At 42.0% G+C, this 27,858-nt stretch overlaps 1 protein-coding gene across 1 annotated transcript in view; it reads left to right on the top strand.

Moving 5' to 3' along the window:
• Window positions 1-27,858, top strand: part of CCDC14 (coiled-coil domain containing 14) — a 708,632-nt gene that overhangs the window by 313,780 nt on the left and 366,994 nt on the right. Inside the window, exons 4-5 of the mRNA XM_044074917.1 lie at window positions 12,117-12,189; window positions 12,274-12,414. Coding sequence (XP_043930852.1) covers window positions 12,117-12,189; window positions 12,274-12,414 — 214 coding nt within the window. The remainder of the gene's footprint in view (window positions 1-12,116; window positions 12,190-12,273; window positions 12,415-27,858) is intronic.

The raw sequence follows: 27,858 nt of genomic DNA, 5'->3' as shown, positions 1-27,858 counted from the left end.
CCTTCCTCGGATGAGTCCGTGTTTCTGGAGGCGTTTGAGGCAGGCCCGTCTACCTCCTGGGTGTCCCCCCCGGCTGACCCCCTGGTAGACTTAATTACTACCAGGGCGTGGAAGGAGCCCGACACCGTGGAGCCAATTCCAAGACGGCCAGACAAAATTCTTAGCCCTCCCTCTGATAGCAGGCCTGGTCTAAGGGTTCACCTGTGGATGCCATGTTGGTGGTGGCTGCCACGAAGAAGGAACTCGTGCAGGAGAGTTCCTCGGTCCACCCTCCGGATAAAGAATCTCGGACGTTGGACCGCATTGGGAAGCAGATGTTTGCTTCCGCCACCTTCTCTGTAAGGGCGCTGAACTGCATGGCACACATCATCAGACTCCAGTAAGACCTAATAAAGGAATACACTGCAGCTCCACCGGAGTCCATGACTGTCGAGGATAAGAGGACTTTCTCGACTCGTATGGCCACTCTAAAGTCTATATCTAGCACGTCTATGCGGCTACTCTCCCATGCTACGGAGGGAGCCACTAGAGCTAGCGGAGCAGGGGTCGTCTTGTGGCGTCACACCTGGCTCCGCCTTTGCGATTTTGCGGAACCCTTTAAGGCGTCCTTCGCGAACGCGCCCTTTGATGGTTCTTCACTGTTCGGCAAGACCATCCGCGAGACGCTGGTCCAAAGCGAAAAGGACGGGAAGACACGGTCTGCCCTCGGGGTCCGCTTCTCAAATCCCCAGCGATCCTTTTCCAGGAATCAAAGGGACAAAAGAAGATGTGGTTCCGGAAGTCTCAGCAATCCCGCCCAGCTTCGGACCCCTCGTCCTTCAGAGGCAGATGAGGGCAAGGTGGACGCCGGCCCAGAGGCAGAGGGGGGCTGTGTAACTTCGGGTCTAGAGAACCGTTCTCGGACAGGCCCGTGCAACAGCCCTGAGGGCTTTCCCTCTCTGGAGGCAGTTGGGGGGCGTCTGTCGGAGCACCTCCAAATTGGGAGTCCATTACAACGGATCGTTGGGTGCTTCGAATCATATCCAGAGGTTACACCATTCCCTTTCTAAGTCTTCCCCCTCCTACGAAGCGCCTCCCCGATGTCCCACCCGATAAAAGGGAGGCGGCAGCTTCGGAGGTTTCAAAGCTGCTAGAAAAAAGAGCCATCCAGCACGTCCCCCCAGGCCAGTTCGGATTGGGCAATTACTCTGGGTTCTTTTTAGTGCCAAAAAAGACAGGGGACTTGAGACCGATTCTAGATCTGTCTTCCCTGAACCTGTTCATTCCCAAAGAGAAATTCCGGATGGTCATTCTTCAATCAATTCTCCCCCTCCTTTGGGAGAACGACTGGATGCGCTCCATAGACCTCAAGGATGCGTACTACCACATTTTGATGGACAGACGATCCAGGAGGTTTCTCCGCTTCCGGCTGGGAGCCAGCCAGGTTCTTCCGTTCGGCCTCACCTCAGCCCCCAGGGTGTTCACCAAGGTCATGGCAGTGGTTGCAGCCCACCTGAGACTCCAGGGCATTCAGGTCTTTCCATACCTGGACGACTGGCTCCTCACCGCCTCCAACGGGCATCAACTGTGTGTTGCCAGGGATTATGCTCGAACTCTTGCCCAGAGTTTGGGCATTTCGGTAAACCTTCAAAAGTCCTTTCTTCATCCTGTGCAGGTTCTGGAATTTATAGGGGCCAAATTGGACACTCGCCTCTCTTGGGCCCTACTAACTTCAGACAGGGTGAACAGTTTGTCATGTCAGGTCATAGCCCTCCTTCAGAACCTGGCTCCATCGGCAGAGTTAGTCCTGAGAGCACTAGGCTGTATGGCGGCGGCAATCAGTCTTTGTCTACACGCGCATCTACGAATGAGGATTCTGCAATGGACCCTTCAAGTCCAATGGTCTCTATTGCTACATCCGTTGAACACTCCTATTCCCCTGAGCAGGGCTTGCAGGGACTCCCTCCTCTGGTGGCTTCGCTCACGGGAGCTGCGGGAAGGGAGACCCTTCGTGATGTCTCCGCCCCAAGCCATGTTGACCACGGATGCTTCTCGCCTCGGGTGGGGGGGGCATTCTTTGGGCAGAACCGTCCAAGGCACGTGGACCCCCCTTAGAGACCGCTTTGCATATCAGTGTCCTAGAGATGAGGGCGGTGCTTCTGGCGTTGCAAGCTCTCCACAACCTTCTTCCTCTAGGGACTATTGCGGTTCAAACAGACAACATGGCTGTAGTCTGGTACATAAACAAACAGGGAGGGACCAGATCTTGCCCCCTTTGTCGGGAGGCTATGAGAGTTTGGGAGTGGGCGATATCCACCAACCGCTTTCTGGTAGCAACGCACATTCCGGGCCGGTCCAACATTCTGGCGGACAAACTGAGTCGTGTGATCCTCACACCGTACGAGTGGTCTCTGAAACCATCAGTTGCGAAACAGATTTTCCTCAAATGGGGTCTATCTTGCTGCGATCTTTTCGCTTCTCCGTCAAACACAAAGTGCAACAAGTTTTTTGCGATACTTCCTCCACCAGGGGAGAGCCCCAGAGACACTCTGGTTCATGCTTGGCCACCCGGTCTCCTCTATGCTTACCCCCCCCCTTCCTCTTATGACGAAGTTCATTCAGAAAGCAAGTTGGTTGGGGAGCAGAATTATCCTCATAGCCCCATTCTGGCCTCGCCAGATCTGGTTCCCTTCTCTGCGGTCTCACAGTGTAGTTCCTCTATGGATCTTAGATCCCATTCCGGATCTGATTTAGCATCCTGTGGGATTGCAACCCCCGAACCTGGTAAACCTCAAGCTCGCGGGTTGATCCAGTTCCACTGATGGCAAGGAGACTCGGCATCTCATCACCAGTAAAGTTCATTCTGGTAGCGGCTCACAAGCCTGCTACCAGGAAAATTTACAGTAGTAAATGGAAGCGTTTTTCTGTCTGGGCTAAGGACAAGGGCTTAGATCCCTTTACCGTCCCTGTCCCGGCGGTTCTTGATTTTCTGTCGCACATTTTTCATCAAGGAGCCAGTGCATCTACAGTTAAGGTACAATTGGCAGCCATTTCCCATTTTCATGTAGGGGATGGGCTGGGATCTTTAGCTTCTGCGAAGATATGCAAAACCTTCTTGAAAGGTATTTTTCTATTGAAACCACCAGTTAAGACTGCGGTCCCACCATGGGACCTAACTTTGGTTTTACAAGTATTAACAAGCCCACCTTTTGAGCCTGCCGCCTCAATTCCATTAAAGTTCTTATCATTGAAAACAGCCTTTCTAGTTGCTATTACTTCAGCCAGGAGGGTTTCGGAACTTCAAGCCCTTTGCATGAAACCCCCCTATCTAATCTTTCATAGGGATAGAGTGTCTCTCCTTCTTACCAAAGGTGGTTTCGGAGTCGAATATTAATCAGTCAATTAATTTACCAGTGTTCTTTCCCAACTTTCAGAACAAAGGGGAATACAAATTACAGAAGTTGGATGTACATAGACAACTTAAGTTATTACTTGCACAGGACGAAGGATACTCGCAAGGCTGATCAATTGTTTGTGTCCTTTGCCAAATCTGCTCTATGTAGAGCTATTACCAAAGTTACCTTAGCAAATTGGATTTCACAGTGCATCATTCATGCGTAGGTAAACCTGCTACTATCGGGAGTCCATGCTCACTCAACCCGATCCATAGCCACATCAGCAGCCTTCTGGTCCAGGGTTCCCCTGGACGACATATGTTTAGCAGCTACTTGGTCCTCTTCCCATACATTCATTTCTCATTATAAATTGGATATGATATCCAGGAGTAGGGCTTCCTTTGGCTCCACGGTGCTTCGGAATATCCTTCCTTGAGGGCCTCCCAAGGTTTTAGGTAACTGGGGACTCTGTCCCACAGGTTGCAGAGCAAATGAAGTAACTACTTCAGATAAAGACTTTATGTACTCACCATAACGTTCCATCTGAGTAGGTACTTCATTTGTCTGCAACCGACCCCCCCCCCTCCATGCCCCCTAACCATTATCGTGGTTCCTGATCATGATTGAGATTGTTTCATGTGCTTAGGCATTTACTTGGTCCTCTGTCGAGGGTCTTAGTTGTTAGATTAAGCAAACTCGATCTGAGGAAAGGGAGCATGTAGCAGGGGATTATGGGTAAAGGGGAGGAGCCAGGAGCTCGGATCTTTTAGCTAGTAAAGCTGCTGGCTTGGATCCGAGGTCGGATCCCATACCCACAGGTTGCAGACAAATGAAGTACCTACTCAGATGGAACATTATGGTGAGTACATAACTTCTTTTTCCCTTTTCTTCAACGGTACGCACTGGACCGTCCGTGGACTCTGGACCCAGTGCCGGACCTCCTGATTCACATGTCAGGACAACTTCATCCATCCCTGCGAACTCTCGGGTTGACAGCCTGGCTGCTCCACTTCCGTCACTAGTCAGGCGACATTCCTTTTCACCTGAAGTGGTGCACATCTGGTCTTCTTCTCATAAGTCTTCCACCAGGAAGGTTTATTCCAGCAAATGGAGGAGATTCTCCATTTGGGCTCAGGCCCAAGGCTTGGACCCCTTCACAGCCCCTATTATGTCGTTCTTAGATTTTTTAGCCATGTTGTTCTGTCAGGGCTCTGCGCCCGCTACCATTAAAGTACAGTTGGCTGCAATTTCCAATTTTCACACATCTTATGAGCCCTCTCTTATGGGCCACAAACTCTGTAAAGCCTTTCTAAAAGGCGCTTGGTTACTTCGTCCCCCAGTTTCTGAGCCTGTACTGCCATGGGACTTGAACCTTGTGCTACAAGCTATTCCATCACCACCCTTTGAACCGGCTGCCACTTGCGACTTAAAATTCTTATTTTGGAAGACAGCTTTTCTGATAGCCATTACATCGGCCAGGAGGGTATCAGAACTTCAAGCCTTGTCCATTAAACCTCCGTATTTGATCTTTCATAAGGACAGAGTTTTCCTGAGGCTTAACCCGTCCTTCCTTCCGAAGGTGTCATCCACTGTCAATCTCCAGCAATCTACTGAGCTACCAGTGTTTTTTCTGGAATTTTCCAATAAAGCAGAGTTCAGGTTTCATCAGTTGGATGTGCACAGACAACTGAGATTTTATTTACATAGGACTAAGCATGTTAGGCAATCTGATCAACTGTTTGTGTCCTTTTCAGAGAACAGAGCAGGTTGTCCTATTTCCAAGTGCATGATTTCTAAATGGATCAAAGATTGTATTTCATTCATCTACTCATCAGCAGACAGAACTTTACCCTTTCCCGTCAAGGCTCATTCTACCAGGGCTATGTCTACATCGGTAGCTTTCCATGCTAGGCTTTCCTTGGATGATATTTGTGCGGCGGCCACTTGGGCTCCTCCCAACACTTTTATTTCTCATTACAAGCTGGATGTGGCTTCTAGGGGCCGGGCTTCCTTTGGTTCCACGGTTCTCAGGAGTATCTTCTTATGAGCCTCCCAGGATAGAAGTGCTAGGGACACTGTCCCGTGAGTAAGGAATGTAGGCGAGATAGGACCACATAACATCAGTTAGTTATGTACTCACCATAACGATCGATGTATGTGGTCCATCTCGCCTGCATTCCTACATACCCTCCCACCTGCCCCCTTCCTAGAGGATTTGGAAGAATATTGGCTCTGTGGACCCTTCAAGGTCAGTGATTTGGTTCCCTTATCTGGCTGGAATTTCTTCCGGTGTTTATTGAGTATGGGTTATGAGTGTTATGATTGTTATGATTGCAAACAAGATCTGGGGCTAGGGCGAGGTGCATCCTGGGATACCGGGTTAGCCCAGCCAATTAGAGACTTTGTGCTAGAGAAGTTTTCCCGAGTCGGAGCTGATTCTTGGCTCCGAACCCGTGAGTAAGGAATGTAGGCGAGATGGACCACATACATCGATCGTTTTGGTGAGTACATAACTAACTGTTTCTAACCATTCCTTCATAACTTCTATAAAATATTTTTTGCCATTCTTTCATTTCTTTATACATACCATTTTCAATTCTGTCCAGTCCTGTTGCAGAATTCATGTTAATGTATTTTAGAATTTCATTCAATTCTTTCATGGTTATTTTTTTTGTTCTAAATACTAATCTTTTTTTTTATTTAATTTTTTACCTTTATAAATTTGTTCTATGTTTTCTTCTCTCAACATATAATTCCAATACATATTCTCTAATTATTTCGTATATTATTAATTCTTGCTGTCTTATTTGCTTACCTTCCTTATTTTTTAATTCTCTTATTATTTTTCCTTCTTTTATTATTTTACTCAAATAGAATGCTACCTCTTCTTTCTTTCCTTGTAAACAATATTTTTGCTTATATAACAAGTTGATTTTAATTTGATTCATTTTATATATTTCCCTTTTTCATAAAAGGAATGTTTCTTTAATAAGTCTCTAAATGTTTCTTGACTTAATATCTTATACCTCTCTTTTTCTTTTCTTTTTTCCTTATACATTCTAAAAATACTTTATATTTTTCTTTAAAATTAAGCCACCAGTCCAATTCTCATAAAACTCCCTCAAAGTCGTATGATTTTTCCATAATTCCATGAGTTCTTTTTTCTCTTCTAATTCTAATTCATTTTCATTAATTCTCTTTATTCCTTTTCCTATTCTCTTATATAGTCTTCATTTTCCTGTACTTTAACCCATATTGCCACATGATCTGAAAGTCCAGCTTACATGATTCATTTTTATTAAACTGTCAGATATTAAAAAATAATCAATTTGTCGTATTTCATTCCTTTTATAGGTCCAGTGGTTATTTTCCCATACACTTTACTTTCCACTTCTCATAATTTCTTTACCTATTTTAACATCCCAATTGCTTTTATTTTTCTATAAATTACAATTAAAATCACCCACCACTGTATTGTCCATATTTGCACAAATATATTCAAGAATATTTTTAAACATTTCTCTTTTTTTTTTTTTTTTATTACATATGCATCTAAAGCTATAATTCTATACACACATTTTTTCCATCTCATGTCTATTACTGTAGTTCGGCCTAGTTCCACTATGGTTACAGCTAATATTTTAATGCTTTCATTACATAATTTACATATGCCCGAACATGTTTTTTTCCCCATGTTCCAAACTACATCATTCCAAAGTTTTTCAGTTTGTGTTCTTTCTTCCTCTGTTAATAATCTGATATTGTGTAAAACAATATGTGCATCTACTGCAGCACACCGTTGTAATATACCTATTCTCCTTTTAAGATTTTTCATACTGTTCATATTTAAAGCTAATATTTTCAGCTTTTAAGAACAGTTAGTATAATAAAATGTTTATCCCTTTCATTTCTTATTTTCTCTAAGCATTGTTTTTGAATTTTCTTTTACTTTCTTTAACTTTTTTCACTTTCAAATTCTTTTTATTTCTTACTGTACACCAGTCAGCTTCTTCTTGTCTCCACTGTTTGTTTTTCCATATTACTTTCTTTAACTTCATGTATAACCTCTTTATCAGTTACATCTTTTTGTACATTCTCTTGTATAACACATTCTACTGTCATTGTCCTGTATAACTTCATTTTCATTTTCTTGCACTTTCCTTTCACATTCTAGCCATGAATGACCACTATTGTCAGATTTTTTGCACTTTAAATCAATTTTTTTGCATTATGCCATTTTACCACATAAATAACATATTTTTTTAATCACATTCATTGTTTAAATCTTTTTTTCCACAAAAATAAGTTTTTGGTTGACCCCCGTATTTCACAAAACCCCTATTACCATGAACATCAATAATACTGGGTACGTGCATAACATTATCCTTTTCCATTTTCAGTATTACTCCACATTCCCATCCCCCAGTTCATAGTCCTCCTTCATCATATATTTTCTTCTTTGCTCCTTCTCCCACAGTCTGTGCACAAGTTTTTGTCTTTTGAACTTTTTCTGGCACAGTATCTTCTTCTCCATTTTCTTCTTCTATTTTCTCCATGATGTCACTCCTTGAAATTGCTGCTCCACTTTCTGGTTCACTTTGGTTTACCATTTCTTCCAAATAATCATCCCGCAACCCTCCCGATTGGAGGGTTGTAATGCATTTCTCAGAGGTAACGGTCTCTCCTTCAAACAATCCCCTCTGAAAGTTTTCCTCTGAATCCATCTCTGTTACAGCTACAGTCTCCTTTTCTTCCAATATCACTGTTTTTTTCTGCACCCACAGCACCAGAAAAAAACTTCTGGTAGCGATTCTACCATTTCAGCTGCATTTTCATCAACCTTAACTTCATTTTCAGCCACAGCTGAATCAGCCATATTTTCTTCCTGTTCGTCCTGGCTGCCTCTGTGCCTGGGCAGGAAACAGGAAGTCAGGATGTGTAACACACAAATCCTTCCCCCGACTACCAAGAGTAGGGGAAGTTCCCAGATGCCCTTGTCAAATTTCCTGTATTGGTTAACAAAGGATAAATAAACTAATTCCATCTTATTTGTGTGAACTCATTAAAGCTGGTGTAAAATATTCTATCAAAGCACACTTATCTGCCATTTTTGCATGTATGCCTCATAATCCATTTTTGCTTTCTAGAAATTAAATCAAGCAATTCCTGAAAAGCATCCTTCACTTGAGTCCACCTAGAAGGGACATTCCCCTTCCCTGGGATCTCAGTTTTGTCTTGGAAAAACTCATTCATCCACCTCTTGAACTGGTAGCCTCTGCTCCTCTGAAGCTTTCTACTTGTAAAACCATTTTTCTGGTAGTCCTTATCTCTGTTAAGAGGGTTTCTGAGCTTCAAGATCTTATGACTTCACCTCCTTTTCTTATTTTCCTCAGGGATGGGGCTTTTCTTTGGGCATGAAAGAAGGGTTAACACAAAGTTGTTAATGAATTGTCTCTCAATCAGGCTATTAATTTGCGTACTTTCTTTTCAAACCCTCAACAAAGGCGAAAGACTCTAGCACACCATGGATGTGCCCATGTAACTAAGGCTCTATTTGATTAAGACTGAAGATATTAGGAAGACAAATCAACTTTTTGATTCATTTCAGGAAGGCAAGTTGAGCAACCTGGTCTCCAGTCAGGCAGTTCTAAATGGATCTCAAAATCTTTTTTCATTTATTTATTCTCAATATGGTAAGTCCTTATTTTCTCCTATTATAGCTCACTCCACTAGAGCAGTTTGTTCTTCTGGAGCCTTCTTAAGGGAATTTATTCCAGTGGTGTTCTAGAATCTGCCACATGATCACCTCTTCACACCTTCACAAAACACTACAGAGTAGATGCTTTCTTTAAATCCAGAACTCCCTGTGCTAGATGTGTTCTCTCAGGATTGGTAGACTCCCCTGTCTCAGGTCCATCACCCTTTCTAATTAAGCTTTGGGAATCTCACCAGTCAGTACTGGAACACAGCAATACTGATCTAAGTAAGAACGTAGTATAGTTGTGTGAGAACTTGCAGAAACAGTAGATGTCCAACTGATCACTGTCACATTATTACATTCCAATTTCCCCATTTGCTTGTTCATATGTCTATCTCTATTCTCTGTAGACCAAGGGGGGACCAGTTCCCAGCTCTGCTCCTCGTAGCTAAACTTATTTTTATGTGATACTTTTTTCCTTGGGTGTCTTCTTGTGTCCTGGCTCAGATGTATGAGTGTTAAGATCCTAAGACTATCTGTTTAGGCACCCTTACTCCCATGGATTTGGGTCATACATCAGATATTTGACCACAGGGAAGGTTTTTGCTTTGGTATGCTGGCTGGATGTCGGATTACTTCAGAAAGATAACCCATCAGTATTGGAATACTGTAACAGTGATCAGTAGGACATCAAATGTTACAAGAAGTTCTTACATAGCTGTACTTTCTTCCATCATAGTCCATTTTGTGGCTACTTCCAATTTTCACTTATAACTAGACTGTTCTGGCTTCCCTTCAAATCCATAAGCCTTCATAAAACAAACTTTCCTTCGTAACCTCTTCAGAATCTTTTTTCCACCATGGGACTCTACTTCATGTTGGAAAGCGTTACTGTTCCTCTGTTTGAACCTGCTTCCTGTATGGATGTGAAGTACTACCTGTTCTGTAATTGTTTTTCTTGGTGAATTATCTTCCCCTGGATAATTTCTGAGTTTATTGTTTTTCAGTGAATAGGGTGGCCATGGTGGTGCAGCGGTTAGCGTTGCCACCTCACAGCAAGTGTTTCTCCAGTTCGATCCTCTGCTGGGGTGCCTTCTGTGTGGAGTCTGCATGTCCTCCCTGTGGTCGTGTAGGTTTCCTCTGGGTGCTCCGGTTTCCTTCCACATCCCAAAGACATGCTATAGGTGAATCGGACACTCTAAATCGCCCATAGGCGTGAGTGTGTGCCTTCTGTGGAAGGTTGGGCGCCGGGCTGGCAACTCGACACCATAAAAAACTCCACTGCCAATCATGAGTGGACAGGTGATCCTCTGTGGCGACCCCTAACCGGGAAAAGCCAAAAGAAGAAGATTGTTTTTCAGTGAAAACACCTTTTTTTTTTTTTTTTATAGAAATCGTATCACTTCACCCCTTTAAGCATTGGACAGAGGTTGACTAGGAGACCATTTTTAATTACAGTATCTGTCCTCCAGTTTTCTTCCCAAACTATTCCAGCTAAGGGAAGTACCTTGTTCACCATTTGGATGTTTGCAGGCAACTCCGATTCTTTTCTGACAGAACCAGAACATTATGCAATGATTACCAACTTTGTTTCATTTGCCAAACCCAGGTTATGTTGAATGGTGTCTAAATTTCATCTTTGTAGGCAGTTGTCAGGCTGCATTAAACTTGGCCATTTACTTTTGCCCTCATGCCTACTGTCAAGCCTTTCCCAACAGAATTTGAGGTGATTATTCCCCCATACTGGTTATTTGTAGAAGGGGGTAAGAGGTGTCCAGATGGTATCATTCAGATAGCCATGGCAGGTGGTTCCTGCCCTCATTTGCATCCTGGCAATGAGGATGTATTTGCATAGGCAAAATGAAAATTAAATGTTTTGAAAGACTGATTGCTAGTAGTTGGTCAAAGCATTATTTGATTGCTTCTTAAAATCTTAGGTGTGTTCATGTATTCTTGTGCCCAAACATTGAGTGGATCTGTGTTCCTAAAAGGACTAACAATAGATGCATTCAGCAAGGTATATGGTATGAGTAGCATTATGAATTATACTTGGCGGTAGTGGAGATAAATTTGAAAACCTATGACTGTTGTGAATATTTTTTTCTTTTTTACAGGTGTTATTGGAAGCAGCAGGGGGGCAGTTCTTGAACAAAATGTTGGCAAGTAGAGTAGCTAGACTTAGAAGAAATATAAGTCTTGATTAGTTGTAACTGAAAGATTGAGACAGAACAGGTGATTTATCAACGTCTCATAGGGGAAGCGAAAAAAAAAAAAAAAAAGACATCCACACCACTTTTTAATTTATTTTATACATTTCTAAACCAGTTAAGCCCACTGGCCATAAGCGTCCCTTCCTTTTCAGGGGTGACATAGGAGCATTGTCTAGTTAAGTGACTTGCTCAGAGTCAGACAGTAGGTAAATGGAGATTAAAAAAATCAAACAATGTATTATATTTGGTACAGGAGGCAGATTAACTATTTGGAACCTTAATCCTCTCTGCCAACTACTTGACAGTTACAGTATTTGTCAACATAACTACTTGCACTACAAAATATTATAAGTTGCTGTTCACAACTAGTTTATATGTATGAAAAATGGATTTCAGGACATTTGTACTGACATTGACTGATGAAGTTAATTTCTTGAAGTCTGTTTCTCAATTATATAACAAACTGGTTATGATCTGCGACCTAGCTGTAATTCATTGGATTATAAAAGAGCTTCTCATGAAAATAGTTACTTTAGGACACTATTGCAATAGTGTAGTACTTCCACAGAAAAAGATTTGGCTTACACTCTGCTTTATCAGATATTTCTTTGTTTACTAGCTCTACCTACTAATATGTTTGTTGTTTTGTTTGAATTTATATAAAATGTGAGCACTATAGCTTACATTTTAAGGTAAGAAGTAAATTGATAATTACTTAATTATAATCATATGGTAATAAAACACATTCTCATAGTTTGATTACCGATTTTAAGATGCATATTTTAAGTGCTGAATTCTGGAAAAATTATAAGTTGAACTATTTTCTTCATGCAGGTTACAGTTATACATAAAGGACTTGACAAATGTGCAGCTTTGTTGCAAGATATTTTGCAGAATGAATCCACTGGTATGTTCCATTTTATTGCACTGTTTTGTTTTCGTTATTTTCTGTATTCATTTTTAGTGATATTTAATTTTAAACTGTTTGCAGGAGCAAAATCTGTTCCCCAGAAAACTGTCAGAGAAATTTCTATGAAAACGAAACCCAAGAATGCAGTTACCAAAACATCAAGTACAAAAAGAAAAGTCAGTAGGAAAAATATATCTGTTTCAGATGGACAGAAAGAAAGAGGTAACTATTCAGTATTTCCTGTTTAAGACTACAAACGTGTCTTACTGAGCATGTGTACAAGTGGATATACATACATACACGCACACACAGTTCTCAGGAGGACTCATTAGCAACTATTCCCTACACCTTGGTTCATATGATTAGATCAAGAAACGTGATTTCTAAGATGTGGGTAGCTTGTAAAATTCTTACTGCTATTACGCTGCCTTTGGTAACCTGCGATCATTATGCTGAACAGGATGTTTTGTTTCGTTCTGCTTCAACAGCATGAACGGTTGCTGACCCTTACAGGCTCCTGATCGATAGGTAGGGGGAAACTTAGAAAAACCTGCCTGACAGGATTAACATTACTGGAAGCAGTTTTTCTTCTCACATCACATCCAGTTTGAGCCATATGCACCACACAGTCCTGAGTGCTCTCATTGTTCACTGATGTTGCCATAATTAGATTGGGTGATGAAAACATGTTATAGGAGTACGTACCTTCACAGGCAGAGTATGTACCTCTGGTATGTTTTCTGGAAAGTAATGAGGGGTAAGGTATGAGAACTTCAAGGCTTAATGGTTGTGATGTTAAATTTAAGAAGGTGATTCATGATTTAAAGGTTAGTTTTAAGGAGAGAGTTTATAAAGCACCTGAAATTGATGCTACCATGGAGCAACTTATACCTTTGCGTGAAAGTGTAGCTAGACCTTACTTTTCATTACAAGATGTTAGTAAAACAAATAAAAGAAGAAACAGACATCATGTAGTAACATCATTAGTATGTTGATTTTCTATACTAGTGATGTTAATACTATAACAGATATTATTAGGAAGCACTGGCAGTTATTGACTGATCCAGGCATTAAAGAACTTTTTGGGGAAACAGTGAGGTTCAGATATAAGAATAAAAGAAATATTAAAAGGATGTTACACTATCCTAAAGATAATTTTAATGTTATAAATTATACAGAAGTAGGTATGAGACCTTGCCGCTCCTGTAGTTGTGTGCATATTAATACTTCAACTGAGTGTGCACATCATACACTGGTCAGTTATTTAGAGTTAAGGTGTCAACTGATTGTAGTACATGTCATGATGTCTATTTTGTGACATGTCAAGTTTGTAGTTCATTTTATATTGGTAAAACAGACCACTGAGAGACTGCATTAGAGAGCATCGTTGATATATAAAGATAAGTTCTGTGAACAATGCGTTATCTAAGCATGTTATGGAAAATAATAAAACACATACTTTTAAGTTCATGGTTATAGAGATCATCTTGGAAAGTCTATGGAAGGATAACATTAGGAATAACACTGAAATCGTTGAGGCCAGATGGATAATTAAACTGAAAGTTATTGGGGGAAGGGCTTGAATGGTAAGATGCCTTTAAAACCGTTCTTAAAAGCAAGGGGATTGTGCTGTTAGATATGTTTTATTATGTATGAATTTTATGTGAATAATATGTGTGACGATCCACCACTGCCAACCAGTAATCAAGGAGCCTCAGTCCTCACCACTGACAATAGAGGGGACGTTCACTGAGAGGATAACCGGTACACACACACTATTTTCAGATACAGCTCACTGCATCAAGTGCAATTTCCCTAAAGAGCACACAGTGACCACATTCAGTCTGGGGCTGGTTTCTCTTCTTCCTCCAGATCCCTGATAAGACTCCCCACTGGCACAGCTATAGAGTTGAGATCTCAGCTGAGTGACCAAGCCAAGACCTCCAGCACCCTCTCTATCCAACCGCTTATTCATGTCCCTGCCCAAGTAGCTGATGTACACTCTTGAGGTTTGATTTACACACACACGCACACACCTGGGAAAGGCTGGCTCAAGTTTACTAGCTATGCCCCTTTCTGCCCAGACTATAAGGTAGTTTTCAGTGCCACCAGTCACTCCTTATCAGCTGCTTTAGGGCCCTTAACAAAGGATGTCTAATCCTACTTCGTAATAATAATATTAATACAAATGGTATTTGACCAAGAGCAAGGCTATTAGGAGTGGCCCACACAGTGTATTCAAAAAATATGCAAGTACTCTCAAAGCTTAAATATCTCTGCACAGATCAGCCACACTGAAAGGTTTACATATATTTAATAATAAATAGTAAAAGAACAAGACAATACTAAATATATATTCTCAGTGACATCAGAATTCAAAACCATAGAAAATATTTAAAATATTGCAATACAGGCTGACACACATAAAGAAAAACATCTAAACTAAGCTATACTATATTCCTGACTGAATCTAAGAGAATTATACTATTCCCTAGAAACGTACTTCATTAGAGAAAGGCAGATGATGTGGTGAATGGTTCTTGTCAGATCCAAGACCAAATACAGAATGCACTGTCTCACTAAGGGACTTCTCAAAATAACATCTAAAATATTACTGCTGGGAGAGCTTACAGAATTACATAATTTCTGGCCCTCTGACTTGTAGTTCTCATGCAAATCCCCACTGCTGGAAGCTGGCAGTATTTAGCATCTACCTATAAAAATACCCAGGCAAGGGCTTTTGTTCAGATCTTTGGCAGGTGCTGGAAGTCATAAAACAGTTGCCATTCCTCAGTGCTTCCAAAGCAGCAATTAGTTCACCCCAAAAGATGATACAGAAAGCTTCCTAGTGCAGACTTTGTGTCTCTAGCTGCATTGAAACCTTTCGGATAGCCTCTTCATGGCTTAGTGTATAAAGTGATTTAATTTCAGATATTTTTCTAAAGTTTGATGGACTGGGGTTAACCTTCCAGTTTCCTCTGTTAACATATGCATGTAAACTGTTACAATAGTGCATGTACATTTCTGTTCTCTTGCAGTAGGGCACATTGGATACATTTTAAGCACAGGCACTTTCCAAGTACCTTTTCAACAACATCTGTACAGAGGTGTTTGATACATATGGCATACAGTTCTAATACATTTGTAACACAAGCATCTTATATAAATTAGTTTGATATTCACAAATGGCCTATAATTATTTACAAAATTCCAGCTAGCTGCGGTGGCAGTAACCTCTTTTGTCACAATATGTTTTAATATGTTTTTAATGTTTTTGTTTTAAGATAAATTGTGTATGTATTTGAATATTAAATGACGAGCATGCTATTGAATAATTGCTAATTGATTTTACCTGATTGCTTGATGTAATGGTGAACGTGATTGGTTTATTGTCTATGCATCTGAGTACTAAACAGAGGATGTTGGTTTGACTATGGAATGGTCTGATGAAGCAATGCATACATTGTGAAAGCGCTCACCTTGTTTTGTTTTATATGGCATTAAAGTTTGTATTTTAAACAGTAGAAAGTGCTTTGGTTCTACTATTTAGTTGCTTCTCTTTATCTCTTATTGTCAGTGAACCATTTATCTTCAGAGCCACAGTCAATGATCTGGTGTAATTAAACTTTGGCTGCATGAACTAATGGGCGTACATCACAAGTGTTAGGATTGCTTGGCATATAAAACTTGCTTAGGCTGCAAACACTATTGCTGCTGTCCCATAGTGGTACTTTGTGTATTCTTAGTGTCTGAGCCAACTTATGGGTCCAAAAGCTGCTTGGTGGATCCAACTAGACTTATGTCTCTAAATTAAATAGATTCATATTTTCTTATTCTATGTTATAGATTTAGGTATTCTATTAAGTCTGCCTCTTCATTTCTTTGGTGTCAGCATTTTTATATATATATATCTATATATATATATATACATATGTACGTATGTATGTATGTATGTACGTATGTGTGTGTGTGCAGTGGATATAAAAAGTTTACACCAAACAAATCTGTTAGGGAAAAGTTGATTTTGTGTATGCTTGCCATTGTCATGTGTTGAAAAAAGTGATTCTCTTCATCTTCAGCTTTTCTAGCAGATGCCTGATGTTTTGGTATTTGGATCCATTGGCAAAATGCAAAAAGCTTCGAGGTCTTCAACCAGCATGGGCCTGCTCCCCATCCCATGAAGCACTGGTGCTTCCCTCAGATCTCATTTGCTGCAACAGACCAGCTCTGGCCAGTGAAAGTTTATTTTTTTTCTCTTAAAATTCCTTAAATTGCTATATTGTTAGTTAGCTATTAGTTCTTTGTGGCCTGTTTGAGTGAATTTATAGATATTTAAATCTCTCATAGTTTTACGGCAGTAGCGTTGTTACCTCACAGCAAGAGGTTCTCCCATTCGATTCTCGGCTGGGCTTGGGAGTGCCTTCTGTGTGGAGTCTGCATGTCCTCCCCGCAGTTGGGTAGCGTTCGAAAGACATGCGTGCGTAATTGGGCGTGCCTTCGTTGAAGGTTGGGTGTCGCGCTGGCACCTCGGCGTTTCGTAAAAATCTACTGCCAATCATTAGCGGACCGAGTTCCGCTGGGGTGACCCCTTACTGGGAAAAGCCGAAAGACAAACAACAACATAGTATTGTGTGTTATTAATATTTTTTATTTTAGCCTGTTTGTTAGAAGGCTAACTTTTTTGTTATAAGCTTGTTTAAATTAGAGAGCTGTTTACTGAGTGTTTGTGTGATTGGTTGAAGATGTCTCAAGATAAAGAGAAGGAGTCTAAGCAGTCTAAATCAGGGTTTAAGAAATGCCCTAAATGTGGACAGAAAATGTCCAGTACTGATGGACACACAGTGTGTGTGGTTTAGGGGCATTACATTTACAGGAAATATGCTCCATATGTCACTCATTTAGTTCCCGAGTATTACAAGAAAGGAATAACAAGTTGATTGTCTGGGGCTTGAGTAAATCTTCCTTTCAGGAATTGTTGGAGCAAGGTCATACTGCTCATACCAAGCCGTCTAAACCTTCAAAAACGTCTTCCACTACTGGATTGCCGAAGCCAACAAAGTCTCAGTCATCCAGTAAGTCAAAATCTAACAGACTTTCAACCTTGGCGTCACTGACTTTGAAGCCGACGGTTATTAATATGAGGAGCCAGTATTGGAGCCGGTATCTCCTATTTTGAAATCTCCAATTTTATGATCTGTAGCTTCTTCGGTTCCATCCTCTCTGTCCTCAAGAAGCCATTCAGACATGGATGTGGATCGTGTGGTGCAGAAGTTACTGCAGACACCAGTGCTGGCCAAGCTTTTGTCAGGGCTGACCCTTCAGGCTTCGGAACCATCTAGCCCTCCTCCCCCATATCTGTTCCTCCTCCAGTCCGAATGGAGGTTTCAGAGCTGGGGTGCTTGGAGCTGATGTTGGTGGAGCTGTCAGTACCGAGACCTGCTCCAGGACTGTCGGATTCAACTTCTCAGACTGCTTCTGTGCCGACTGAAGAGTCTAGGAGCCGACCATCTTCAGTCGGGTCTGGAGAGGATAATTGAATCTATCTTTCAGGTCTGACTTTGCTTCTTGGGGCTTCGGCATGGATGAGTTCGGCTCCTACCTCTGACTCGGAGCCTACCGTCTTGGTGCTGAGGGAATTGACTGTATCTTCAGATCCAGATGTTCCTTTGCATTGGAGCCGGGGGGCCTTCAATGCCATGAGGAGAGCATTGTCCCCTCGGGCAACCTCTTCATCAGGATCAGCAGCTTCTCCCCCTAAAGTGCCAGTGTCTACTACTTCATCACAGATTCCACAAAAGTGTAGAGACCCAGAGCCTCAGGAAGCCCCATTGGGCGATCCCTGCTCTTCCGAGACCTCACCAGAAGCTCCCACTGAGGAGACTGGTCAATTAGCTCCTGACAGTGAGTGGATTGCATCCTCCTTTGGTTCCAAGCCAACTTGGGACTGGAACCGCTCCTTTATTGGCATCGACAGTTTCCTCTTCAAATTTCTGTTGAGCCTTTGAAGTCCCTGGCAGTGACCCTTGGCTCCGATTGTTTCGACACAGGCTAGAACTTCTCCAGAACTGAAGATCACCTTGAATTCCTCTGGTTTATCAGAACAGGAGTCCTCCTAGGGTCGAGGCTTCATTGCTGGTTCCGAGGGGCAGAGTTCGGTGTCAATTATTTCGGAGCTGCCAATGCCTCTCGGTGCCTCTGCATTCGTAAGTCTGACTCAGTCTTCTGCTTCGGAGGCGGCTACCTCCGTACGGGGTGGGACCACTGTTCCAAAGAAGTCTATTTTGGTTCCAGGCTCCCATCCCTCTACGGAGGGCCAGCCTCTCAGATCATGGCGAAGGCCTTGTCCATTGTGAACACATCCTTGCCTCCCCTGTCGGGCCAAGCATCATCCCTGTCCCCTCGACTGGAACTCCCTTCAGTCTCATCCCTAAGACAGGGGGCACCAAAGCCTCAGGAACGACCAACGTTGATGGTTTCCTCTTAGGGTAATTCCCTGGACCATCCCATTGAGAAAGTATCTGCGAAGATAAAGTGCAAGAGGAAGCACTTGGACTCCCCTGAAGAGTCATTCACGGAGGTCACCGATTTTGATGAAGGGAAGTTTCCCCTAAGTCGCCCCCAATGATTCCTTTGGGGACATCCTTGAAATCCTAAAACTAGAGGGGTGGCTGTACCTCCCTTCAGCCTTCCTTGGAGGGATCAGTTTACCTGGAGGCTTTTCGTGCCCAGCCCTCTACTTCTTGGAGCTCTCTGCCCACTGACAAACTTCTCAAACTTATCACACAGCAGCCCTGAAGGATTCCAGACTCCAATGAATCGATTCCCAAGAGACGTGTTAGTTTTATCTGCTCCTAAGGATGAACAGCAGTAAGCCAAGGGTGTCCCATTTGATGCCATAGTGATAGCTGCAGCCACAACGAAGGAACTTGCGGAAGAGAGTTCTACTATCCATATCCTAACAAGGAGTCTAGGAAAATGGATAGATTTGGAAGCACATTTACGCTTCATCGACCCTTGTTCTCAGGTCTTTGATTTATATGGCGCCCTTCACTAGACTACAGAGAGATCAAATCAAAGAGCTTTCTGATACTCTTGCAGGAGCAGTAGCTGAAGGGGTTTGAGGTACTGTTGCCTCTCAGCTCGCCACCCTTGCATCGATAGTCAACTTGTCCATGAGGCTTGCCACTCACGCAGCTGAAGGGCCAAGAGCAGTAGGTTCAGACGTAGCCATCAGAAGCCATACCTGGATGTGCTTGTATAATTTTGTGGAGCCATTTAAATTTTTGTTTAACGGATCATCCCTGTTTGGACCTAAAGTGAAGGACACACTAGCTAGATGTGAGAAAGATGGGAAGACTCTCACTGCCATGGACATATGCTTCTCCACTCCTCAACGGCCCTACTCTAGGAACCAGAGAAGTGGGAGGCTATGGTTCAAAAAGTCCCAATGATCTTTCCAGGACTCGCACAGCAAAGACTTCTCCTGGGGCAGAGGGGGAGGTAACAACAGAAGACACCATTCCAGAGGCAGAAGTGGCCCACAGAAACAGGGGTCCAGGGATTCCTTCTCTGGTAACTCTTACCACCATTCCTGAACAGAGGCCTGATTGCATTCCTCTAAAGGCAGTCGGGGCATTTATCTCCCTGCACCAATCTGCCTGGCTACAAGTGACTTTGGACAAATGGGTGCAGAGGATAATTTCCAGAGGTTTTGTCATTCCCCTTATAACCAATCCAAAAATATAAAAAAAGACTCCCAGATGTTCCACACATTCACAGGGAGGCAGCAGTTTCAGAAATCCAAAAAACTGCTTGACAAGAGTAAAAAAAACAAAAACAGCACTCAGGAATGAAGGTAACAGGTTGCAGTCACTAAAAAAAAAATTTTAATAAACTTGATTAAGCGCTTTCGTCAGAACCTGTTATTTCCCACAATGTGGGACTAGAATGGTTCAGTGAATTTTTGCATGAAACAGGATTGCTTAGTAACAATAAAGTCATTGTTTTATCCTCCCTTATGGAAATTGCGTTGATGAACAATTGTGTGTACATTGATGGGCAGTATTTTCATCAAACCAAGGGTGCGGCAATGGGGGCCTCTTGTGCTCGTTATCTGCCAATGTGGTACTTTTTACAATGGGAGAAGAAAAACCTGTTTGAAAAGTTTATACCTGTTCCTTGGAAATTACACTTGCAATTTTTGGATGACATCTTTATAGCATGGGACTAATGAAAATGAGGCCCATGTGTTTATTGATTATTTGAACACCACTACGGATTTTTTGGAGTTTACCTATTACTATAATAGAGATGCTACCAACTATTTTGGATGTTTGTTTAAGTAAGAATTACTGTAGGCATAGGCTGGTTAGCAATATTTATAGAAAACCTGCCTATTCTAACAACCTTTTGCACTATGACAGTAACCATCCTGACAAGTAGAACAGGGGTATTGTTAAGGGGCATTATATTAGGTTGGCCCATATGATATCTGACGACTGTTTGCTGGTGGAGGAATTTAATAAACTGAAGGCGATGTTTATAGCTAGGGGATTTTTGAGGTACATCAGGGAGTGTTACCCATGAGAGAGGTTGGTGAGTTGTTTCCACTTTTAGGTACTGCTCGAAATTAAGTGGTTAAGGATCAGGTTACACTAGGAACTAATGAATACTCTTGTTCCTGTATTACTGCTCTTACTCGGGAACATGAGGTTATTGGTATATTGAGGAAATATTGGTAGGTTTTTTTCTTGCTTTGAAGGGACTGGTCGGGTTATTGGAGCAAGACTAATTATTGTGTATAGGAAAGGTAGAGCCATTAAGAATTTGCTTGAAGGGAAGGAAGACCGACTGGTTTCTACTAGTAGAAAGAGGGGTACGTTCAAATGCAGTTGTGGATAATGCTAGCATATTCTGGAGGCTGACAAGGTTCAGGTTGATGGAACTAACACTTTTGCTTCCTTTCAGTGTAATTACAACACCAGGGTGGTGCCAATGTTTTTATGTGGGGAAGACCCAACAAACATTTAGAGAGAGAATATATTGGCATGGCAAGTATTAGAAAGATGGACACAAATAGCTCTCTGTATAAACATATAGAAAAATACCCTGAGCATAGCTTTGTCTTTTATGAGTTGGACACTGTGGTAAGGAATCCTACAGGTGGACCTTGGGAATCCTACAGGTGGACCTTGGGAGGATTTAATTGAGGAGAGGAAGACTTTATGGCAACTCAGAATATGTGCTAATGTGTTCCCTGGGCTAAATGAATGTATTTCAATAGCCAATACTTTTAGACTTCTATCTTATAAAGTATAAAACACAGTATGTTTTAAAGTTTTAAAAGGTTATGTTGTTTTCCTTTTAAAATGGGTGTTGTTTAATTGGGGGTTTTAAAAGCCTGATTTTGTATGTTATAACTAGATTCTGTTGAATTCAGGTTTGTTCTGACGAAACCACTTGAAGTTTATTAAACAATCATTTTTAGTGACTGCAGCCTGTTACCTTCATTCCTGAGTGCTGGTTTTCTTTTTGGGCACAGTTTTGACAAAGAGTCATCCAAGAAGTCTCCCCAGACCAGAAAGGATCCAGATTGTACTCGAGATTCGTTTTAGTGCCCAGAGAGATGGGGGACTGGAGACCCATCTTGGATCTCAGCCACTTCAACAAGTCGGTTCAACAAACCAAGTTCTAGATGGTCTAGGTTCAGTCAAACCTTCCATTTTCGGAAAAAGACGATTGGATGTGCTCAGTAGATCTTCAGGATGCATATTACCACATAAACATGAACAAATGCTCCAGAAGATTCTTGTGCATCTATCTGGGAGCCAGTCCTTATCAGTTCAGAGCACTACTCTTTGGTCTCACCACAGCCCCCAGGGTGTTTACCAAATGCATGGCAGTGGTAGCAGCTCATCTCAGGCTGTTAGGGTATTGAGCTTTTCCTTATTTTGACAACTAGTTCCTTACTGCTACAACCAGGCATCAATTCCTAAGGGCAAGAGGTTACACCCTCCATCTTTGCACTACCTTAGGCATTGCAATAAATTATGAAATGTCGCATCTAGATCCCACACAGCAGTTGGAATTTATCAGACCCCAATTGAACACCATAACTGGAATAGCTTCAGTCCTGTTAGAAAAATTCCAGAAAATCCAAACACAAATAAATCACATTATCCAGAACAGAAGTGTTTCAGTGAAGCTCATTCTGCAAGCTCTAGGGTCCATGGCTGCCTCTATTACCGTAATTCTCTTAGCCAGGTATCACATGCAAATTCTTCAATGGCTTCTAGCCTCCCAGTGGTCATTAGCGAATCATTCTATGTCCTATCACATCCTGATCACCAATCATTGTGACAAGACCTGTTATGATGGATTCAGTCCAGTGAGATCCTTTCAAGCTGTCCATTTCTCCTTTTGCATCCCCAAGTCATAGTGGCCACAGACTCTTCCCAGGTAGGGTGGGGGAGGGCATTATCTGGGAAGGACAGACGGATGCCAATTTGCACATCAATGTTCTAGAGATGAAGGCGGTGCTATTAGCGTTGCAAGCATTACAACATCTCATCCCCTTGGGAATAGTGGCAATTCAGACGGGCAACATGTTGGTAGTCTGGTGCACCAACAAAGAAGGGGGAACCAAATCTTAGCCACTTTGTTGAGAAGTCCTCAGAGTTTGGCATGTACGATTTCTTCCAACTGCTTTCTAACAGCAATGCACATTCCAGGGAGCTCCAACGTGATAGCGGAGAAACTGAGCAGATCTATCCTGATGCCTATCATGTGGTCTCTCAGTCAGTCAGTGGTGGAAGGTATTTTCCAGCACTGGGGGCAACCTTGCTGCGGGCTATTTGCATCCCCCCCTGAACTAGTGCAGCAATTACTTTGCCCTAATCCCCCTCCAGGGGAGTCACCCAGAGAACACTGTTCTCCATGATTGGCCCCTCCAGTCTTCTGTATGCCTTTCCTCCGACTCCTCTGAGATCTCAGTTTCTAAAGAAAGCCAAGAGGTCGAAGAACATAATAATCCTCATTGCCCTGTTTTGGCCTTGACAAGTATGGTTTCCCTTCCTTTGGAATCCTCTACTTTGGAAACCTTGGATTCTGGACTCCTCTCCAGATCTACTATCTCTCCCAGAAGGAATGGTTCATCTGAATCTCCAGCATCTCAAGCTCACTGGGTGGCTTCTCCAATTCCCATAATTGCCAGGCTTTCTTCTCTTATATCTGTCCCACAAATCATTATAGCTCATCACAAGCCTTCAACTAGAAAATTGTACAGTAGTAAACGGGGAAAAATTTGCCAGATGGGCTCCTGACAAGGATTTTGACCCTTATGCAGTTCCTGTGGATAAGGTTCTATAATTTTTGTCTTTTCTTTCAGTCTGGTTCTTTAGCTTCCACCATTAGAGTACACCTGGCTGTGATATCCAGCTTTCATGTTGGTTTTGATGGGTCTGCTCTCATTTCCCATAAACTGTGTATGGCCTTTTTAAAAGGAACACTCAAGGAGAACCATGTGTCCCATGGGATTTACCCTTGATCCTTCACTGCCTCACATTACCTCCTTTTGAATCTTCGGCTACCAGTAAATTAAAATTTTTGACCAGGAAAACAGTATTTCTAATAGGAACTACTTCGGCCCGAAGAGTATCAGAAATTCAAGCCTTGTCCTGCAAACCTCAACCCCCCCCGTCTAATATTTCGCAAAGAAAGGGTTTCTCTCAGAACTAATCCTTCCTTTTTTTTGGAATCCAACATCAATCAAACCTTACACCTACCAGTCTTTTTTCCTAATTTCTCCAATAGGGGCGAATACTACCTGCACTTATTAGCTGTCCATAGACAGTTACGGTTTTACCTTCACAGAACAAAAGATATCAGGAAATCTGACCAGTTGTTGGTTACCTAGCAAAAGTGAGGAAAAGGCAACACAGTTTCTAAGGTTACATTAGCTAAATGGCTTAGAGATTGCATTATTTTTGTTTTTACTTGGGTTCATAGGTTCATACTAGGCTGTCTGCCCTAGGGCATTTATAAGCCTAGCCAGAGTGTGTTTGGTTTTCGCCACCCATTTTAAATTAATTTTGCTATGCCCTTTTTCGAGGTTAGTGTACTGTGCCTCTGTACAGTGACACAGAAGTGATACCCGGGGTAAACCTACGATCTCGCATCCACTCATCAAGATTCCTCTTGAAGAGAGTCCATGAGGGACTCTGCCTAACCTGGACTGGGATTTTATTCCAGAGTGAAGGGAGCCTCTGGGTTATGAATCTGTCCCTCCAGCATGTCCTATTTATTTCAGTGCTGAGGTTCAAGTCTCTCGGCAGAGTTCGATGGGATTTGGATTTTCTGAGGTGCAGCATGTCCATTAATTCGGGTTGGACATGGCTTTATCGTCAGGCACAGATCGCCTCTGTGCAGGCGGTATGCCACTGAGTAGAGCTGGAGTTTCTTTAACCGGGCAGCATATGGCATCTGTTTGAGCCCTTTGATCCTCTTGGTGAGGTACTTTTGGGGTCTTTCCAGTTGCTGCAGGTGTCTGGTAAGGTACATCCCAAAAGGGGCATTGTACTCAATTATGGGCCTGATGAGGGATGAGTAAAGAGGCACGATGACCTCACCTGATCTAGATGTGAATCCCTTCATGATTAGGTGGGCTATATAAAATGTTTTTCTAACCACTTTGGCCACATGGTCATCAAATGAGAGATTGCTATCAACTTGGGTCCCCAGGTCCCTAATTACTTCTTCTGTACTTAATGGATTACCACCTATGTGGTAATTTGTGGCACTTTGTTTTGCCAAAGGGGATGACTATACACTTTTTGGCGTTTAGCTTGAGGCCATGGCTCTGGCACCAGTTGTCTGTTTCTATGAGGCCCTTTTGGAGGATGTTTGTGTCGACTGGAGAGTCGATTATGGCACCCAGTTTGCAGTCATCTACGAACTTGGTCAGCCACAGTCCTTCCGTGTTGGCCTGTACCCGAAATATATACCGAACAAGAGAGGTCCCAGGACTGAGCCTTGTGGGACGCCTCTTGTAACTGGTTTGGAGTCTGACATTGCTCCAGCAATTCTAACCATGTGGGTTTTGTCCTTGAGCCAGTTTGCAACCCATCTAGTGACATAGGGGTTTATATTTAAGCTGGTGAGCTTATCTATAATGCCCGAGTGGGGTATTGTATCGAAGGCTTTTGCGAGGTCCAGGTAGGCTGTGCGGACCACCTTCCCCTCGTCAATGGCCTTGGTGACTGTTTCAGAGAAATCGACCAGGTTTAAGAGGCAGGATCTGCCCTTAACAAAGCCGAACTGGGTAGGATCCAGTGTCTGTAGGTCCCCAATATCTTTATTTATGAGGTTGATGATGATCCTTTCCATAGCTTTGCAGACCAAGCTAGTCAGGCTTATGGGGCGATAGTTTCCAGGATACATTGAGGCACCACCTTTGTGGAGAGGGACCAGCCACTCTTTGGGTACATATCCTGTAGTAAGGCTGAGATTGAACAGCAGTTTTATGTTTGGGTTTAGCTCTTCTTGGAGTTCATGTAGGACGCAGACCGGGACACCGTCTGGTCCCTTTGATGCTGTGTTATTTGCTTTGGAGAGACTTTTACTTTTACTTCAAAGAGACTTCAATCACCACGTTGTATAAAAGCTCATTCCACAAGAGCTGTAGCTGCTTCCGCAGTGTTTCATGCCCAAGCTTCCTTAGATGACATTTGTACAGCAGCTACATGGGCATCTGCTCATATCTTTATCACTCATTACAAATTGGACCAGGTCTCTAGAGGACGTGCATCTTTGAGTTCAGTGGTCCTCCAGAATATCCTTCTGTGAGACCTCCCAAGATTCAGGTAGCTAGGGACTCTGTCCCACACTCAAGGATTACCTGAAGATTGACAACATCAGATAAAGAAGTTATGTCTTACCATAACATTGCATCTGTGTTGTCGATCTTTACTAATCCTTGACATTACCCCTTTCTACCCCCTACCCAAGACTCTTAGTGGACAGAATCTACCAGAAGACTAGTTTCTTTATATGGAATCAGATTTGGTATGTCTTTTATTTCATTATCTGTCTGTTACTGTCTTTGGCAAACTCGATCAGAGGTAATTTCAGAGGAGCATCATGGTTAGTGCCTAGCTCAAGAGGTTTGGAAGGCGGAACTGAGCCCACAGTCAAGGATTAGTGAAGATCGACAACACAGATGGAACATTATGGTAAGACATAACTTCTTTTTTTTTTTTTTTTTTTTTTAATGTTTGTAAAATTTGACCATCAGCCTGTGGCCTCTGTGGATTTGAGGTTTTGCCTTGGAAAACTATTTTTCTTGTGGATATCGCCTCTCTCACAAGAATTTCAGAGATACATGGCTTTTCATGCAAAACTTCCTGCTTGATCTTTCACAAGGACAGATTGTCCCTTTGAGCTATCCCTAATTTTCTACTTAAGGTGGCTTCAGGAAGTTTACTTAATCAGACTATTAACTTAGTAGTTTCCTTTCCAAATGTTTCTGTCAAAGGTGAATATATCATGCACTTGGTGGATATTCACTGTCAATTCAGATTCTGTTTACATAATACTAAGGAAATCAGAAAAACAAGTCAGCTTTTTATTTTATTCTCAAAGCCTAAATTGGGGCAAAGTGTTTCTAAAGTCACATTGTCCATGTGTTACCTTTCCCTTTTTTTATCTTTCAGTTATTAAATGACTCCTCTCACTGACAAGGTAAATGACTCCCCACTGAGAGCATCCCTGTTGCAGTCCTCATTTATTTTTACTTATTTCTGAACATAACCATATAACCATTTTTTTAATGGAACTGTTCTCTTGCCATGATATGATTTTCTTAACCACTGAATAAACTTCCTACTAGAGCCATACAAAACAACCCATATTATTTCATGACTGACTTTATTGAATAGTGTCTTTATAGCACAGCTCAGTATCCTTTTCTCTTTGTATAACCCACCACTTCCATTTTAGATATTAATTTCCTAATGCCCTCTTTTTTGCAGTAAATTTCATTCTCTATTATATTGTTTCACGCGAGAAACCCTTGTAAAATCTTCATCAGAAATTGGATAACCATTTTAACACAATACATTGTTTGTAGTTCTCTAAATCTGTGCTATCCCCATTTTCTGTATAGATTTTGTTATTGTTTATAATGCTCTTAGTTCCCATGTTCCTTCTACCCGCTAGTCATGTAGCACCTTTAATGAAATAAACGTTTGTTCCTTTGTCAGTTTTATACTAGTCATATCTGTTTAATTTTGCTAGTGCCAATTCCAGTTCAGTTATTGAAGTTTCTTTAATGAAATTTTCTTATTCATAAATTATTTTTTTCAGTCTGGCTTCCAGAAATAACTTTTCATTTCATAACTTGTTTCTCCATACATATTCTTAACATACTTTACTGTCTCCATAACTTCATCCTGAGGCCTACAAATATTTCTTTGAAAATACTTTAAACCAGTCCATTACAGATGCTTCTTTCTTGGCTTTTGTACCCAATAATGGATTAATTTCTTCTCATCTCCCTTTTACTTTCTCTCTGTCTTCATATAAAAAACAAAACATCTCCTCTTCTGTGACGTTCTGCTCTGTATTTCTGCCTGAATTTCCTTCTCCTTTTTACTCTCCATTCTCTTCCTA

This window comes from Protopterus annectens, chromosome 6.part0, assembly GCF_019279795.1.
Source record: "Protopterus annectens isolate FY-2018-M chromosome 6.part0, PAN1.0, whole genome shotgun sequence".
NCBI lineage: Eukaryota > Metazoa > Chordata > Ceratodontiformes > Protopteridae > Protopterus > Protopterus annectens.
The sequence above is the reverse complement of the archived record's forward strand: the minus strand, read 5'-3'. Positions and strand labels throughout refer to the sequence as shown.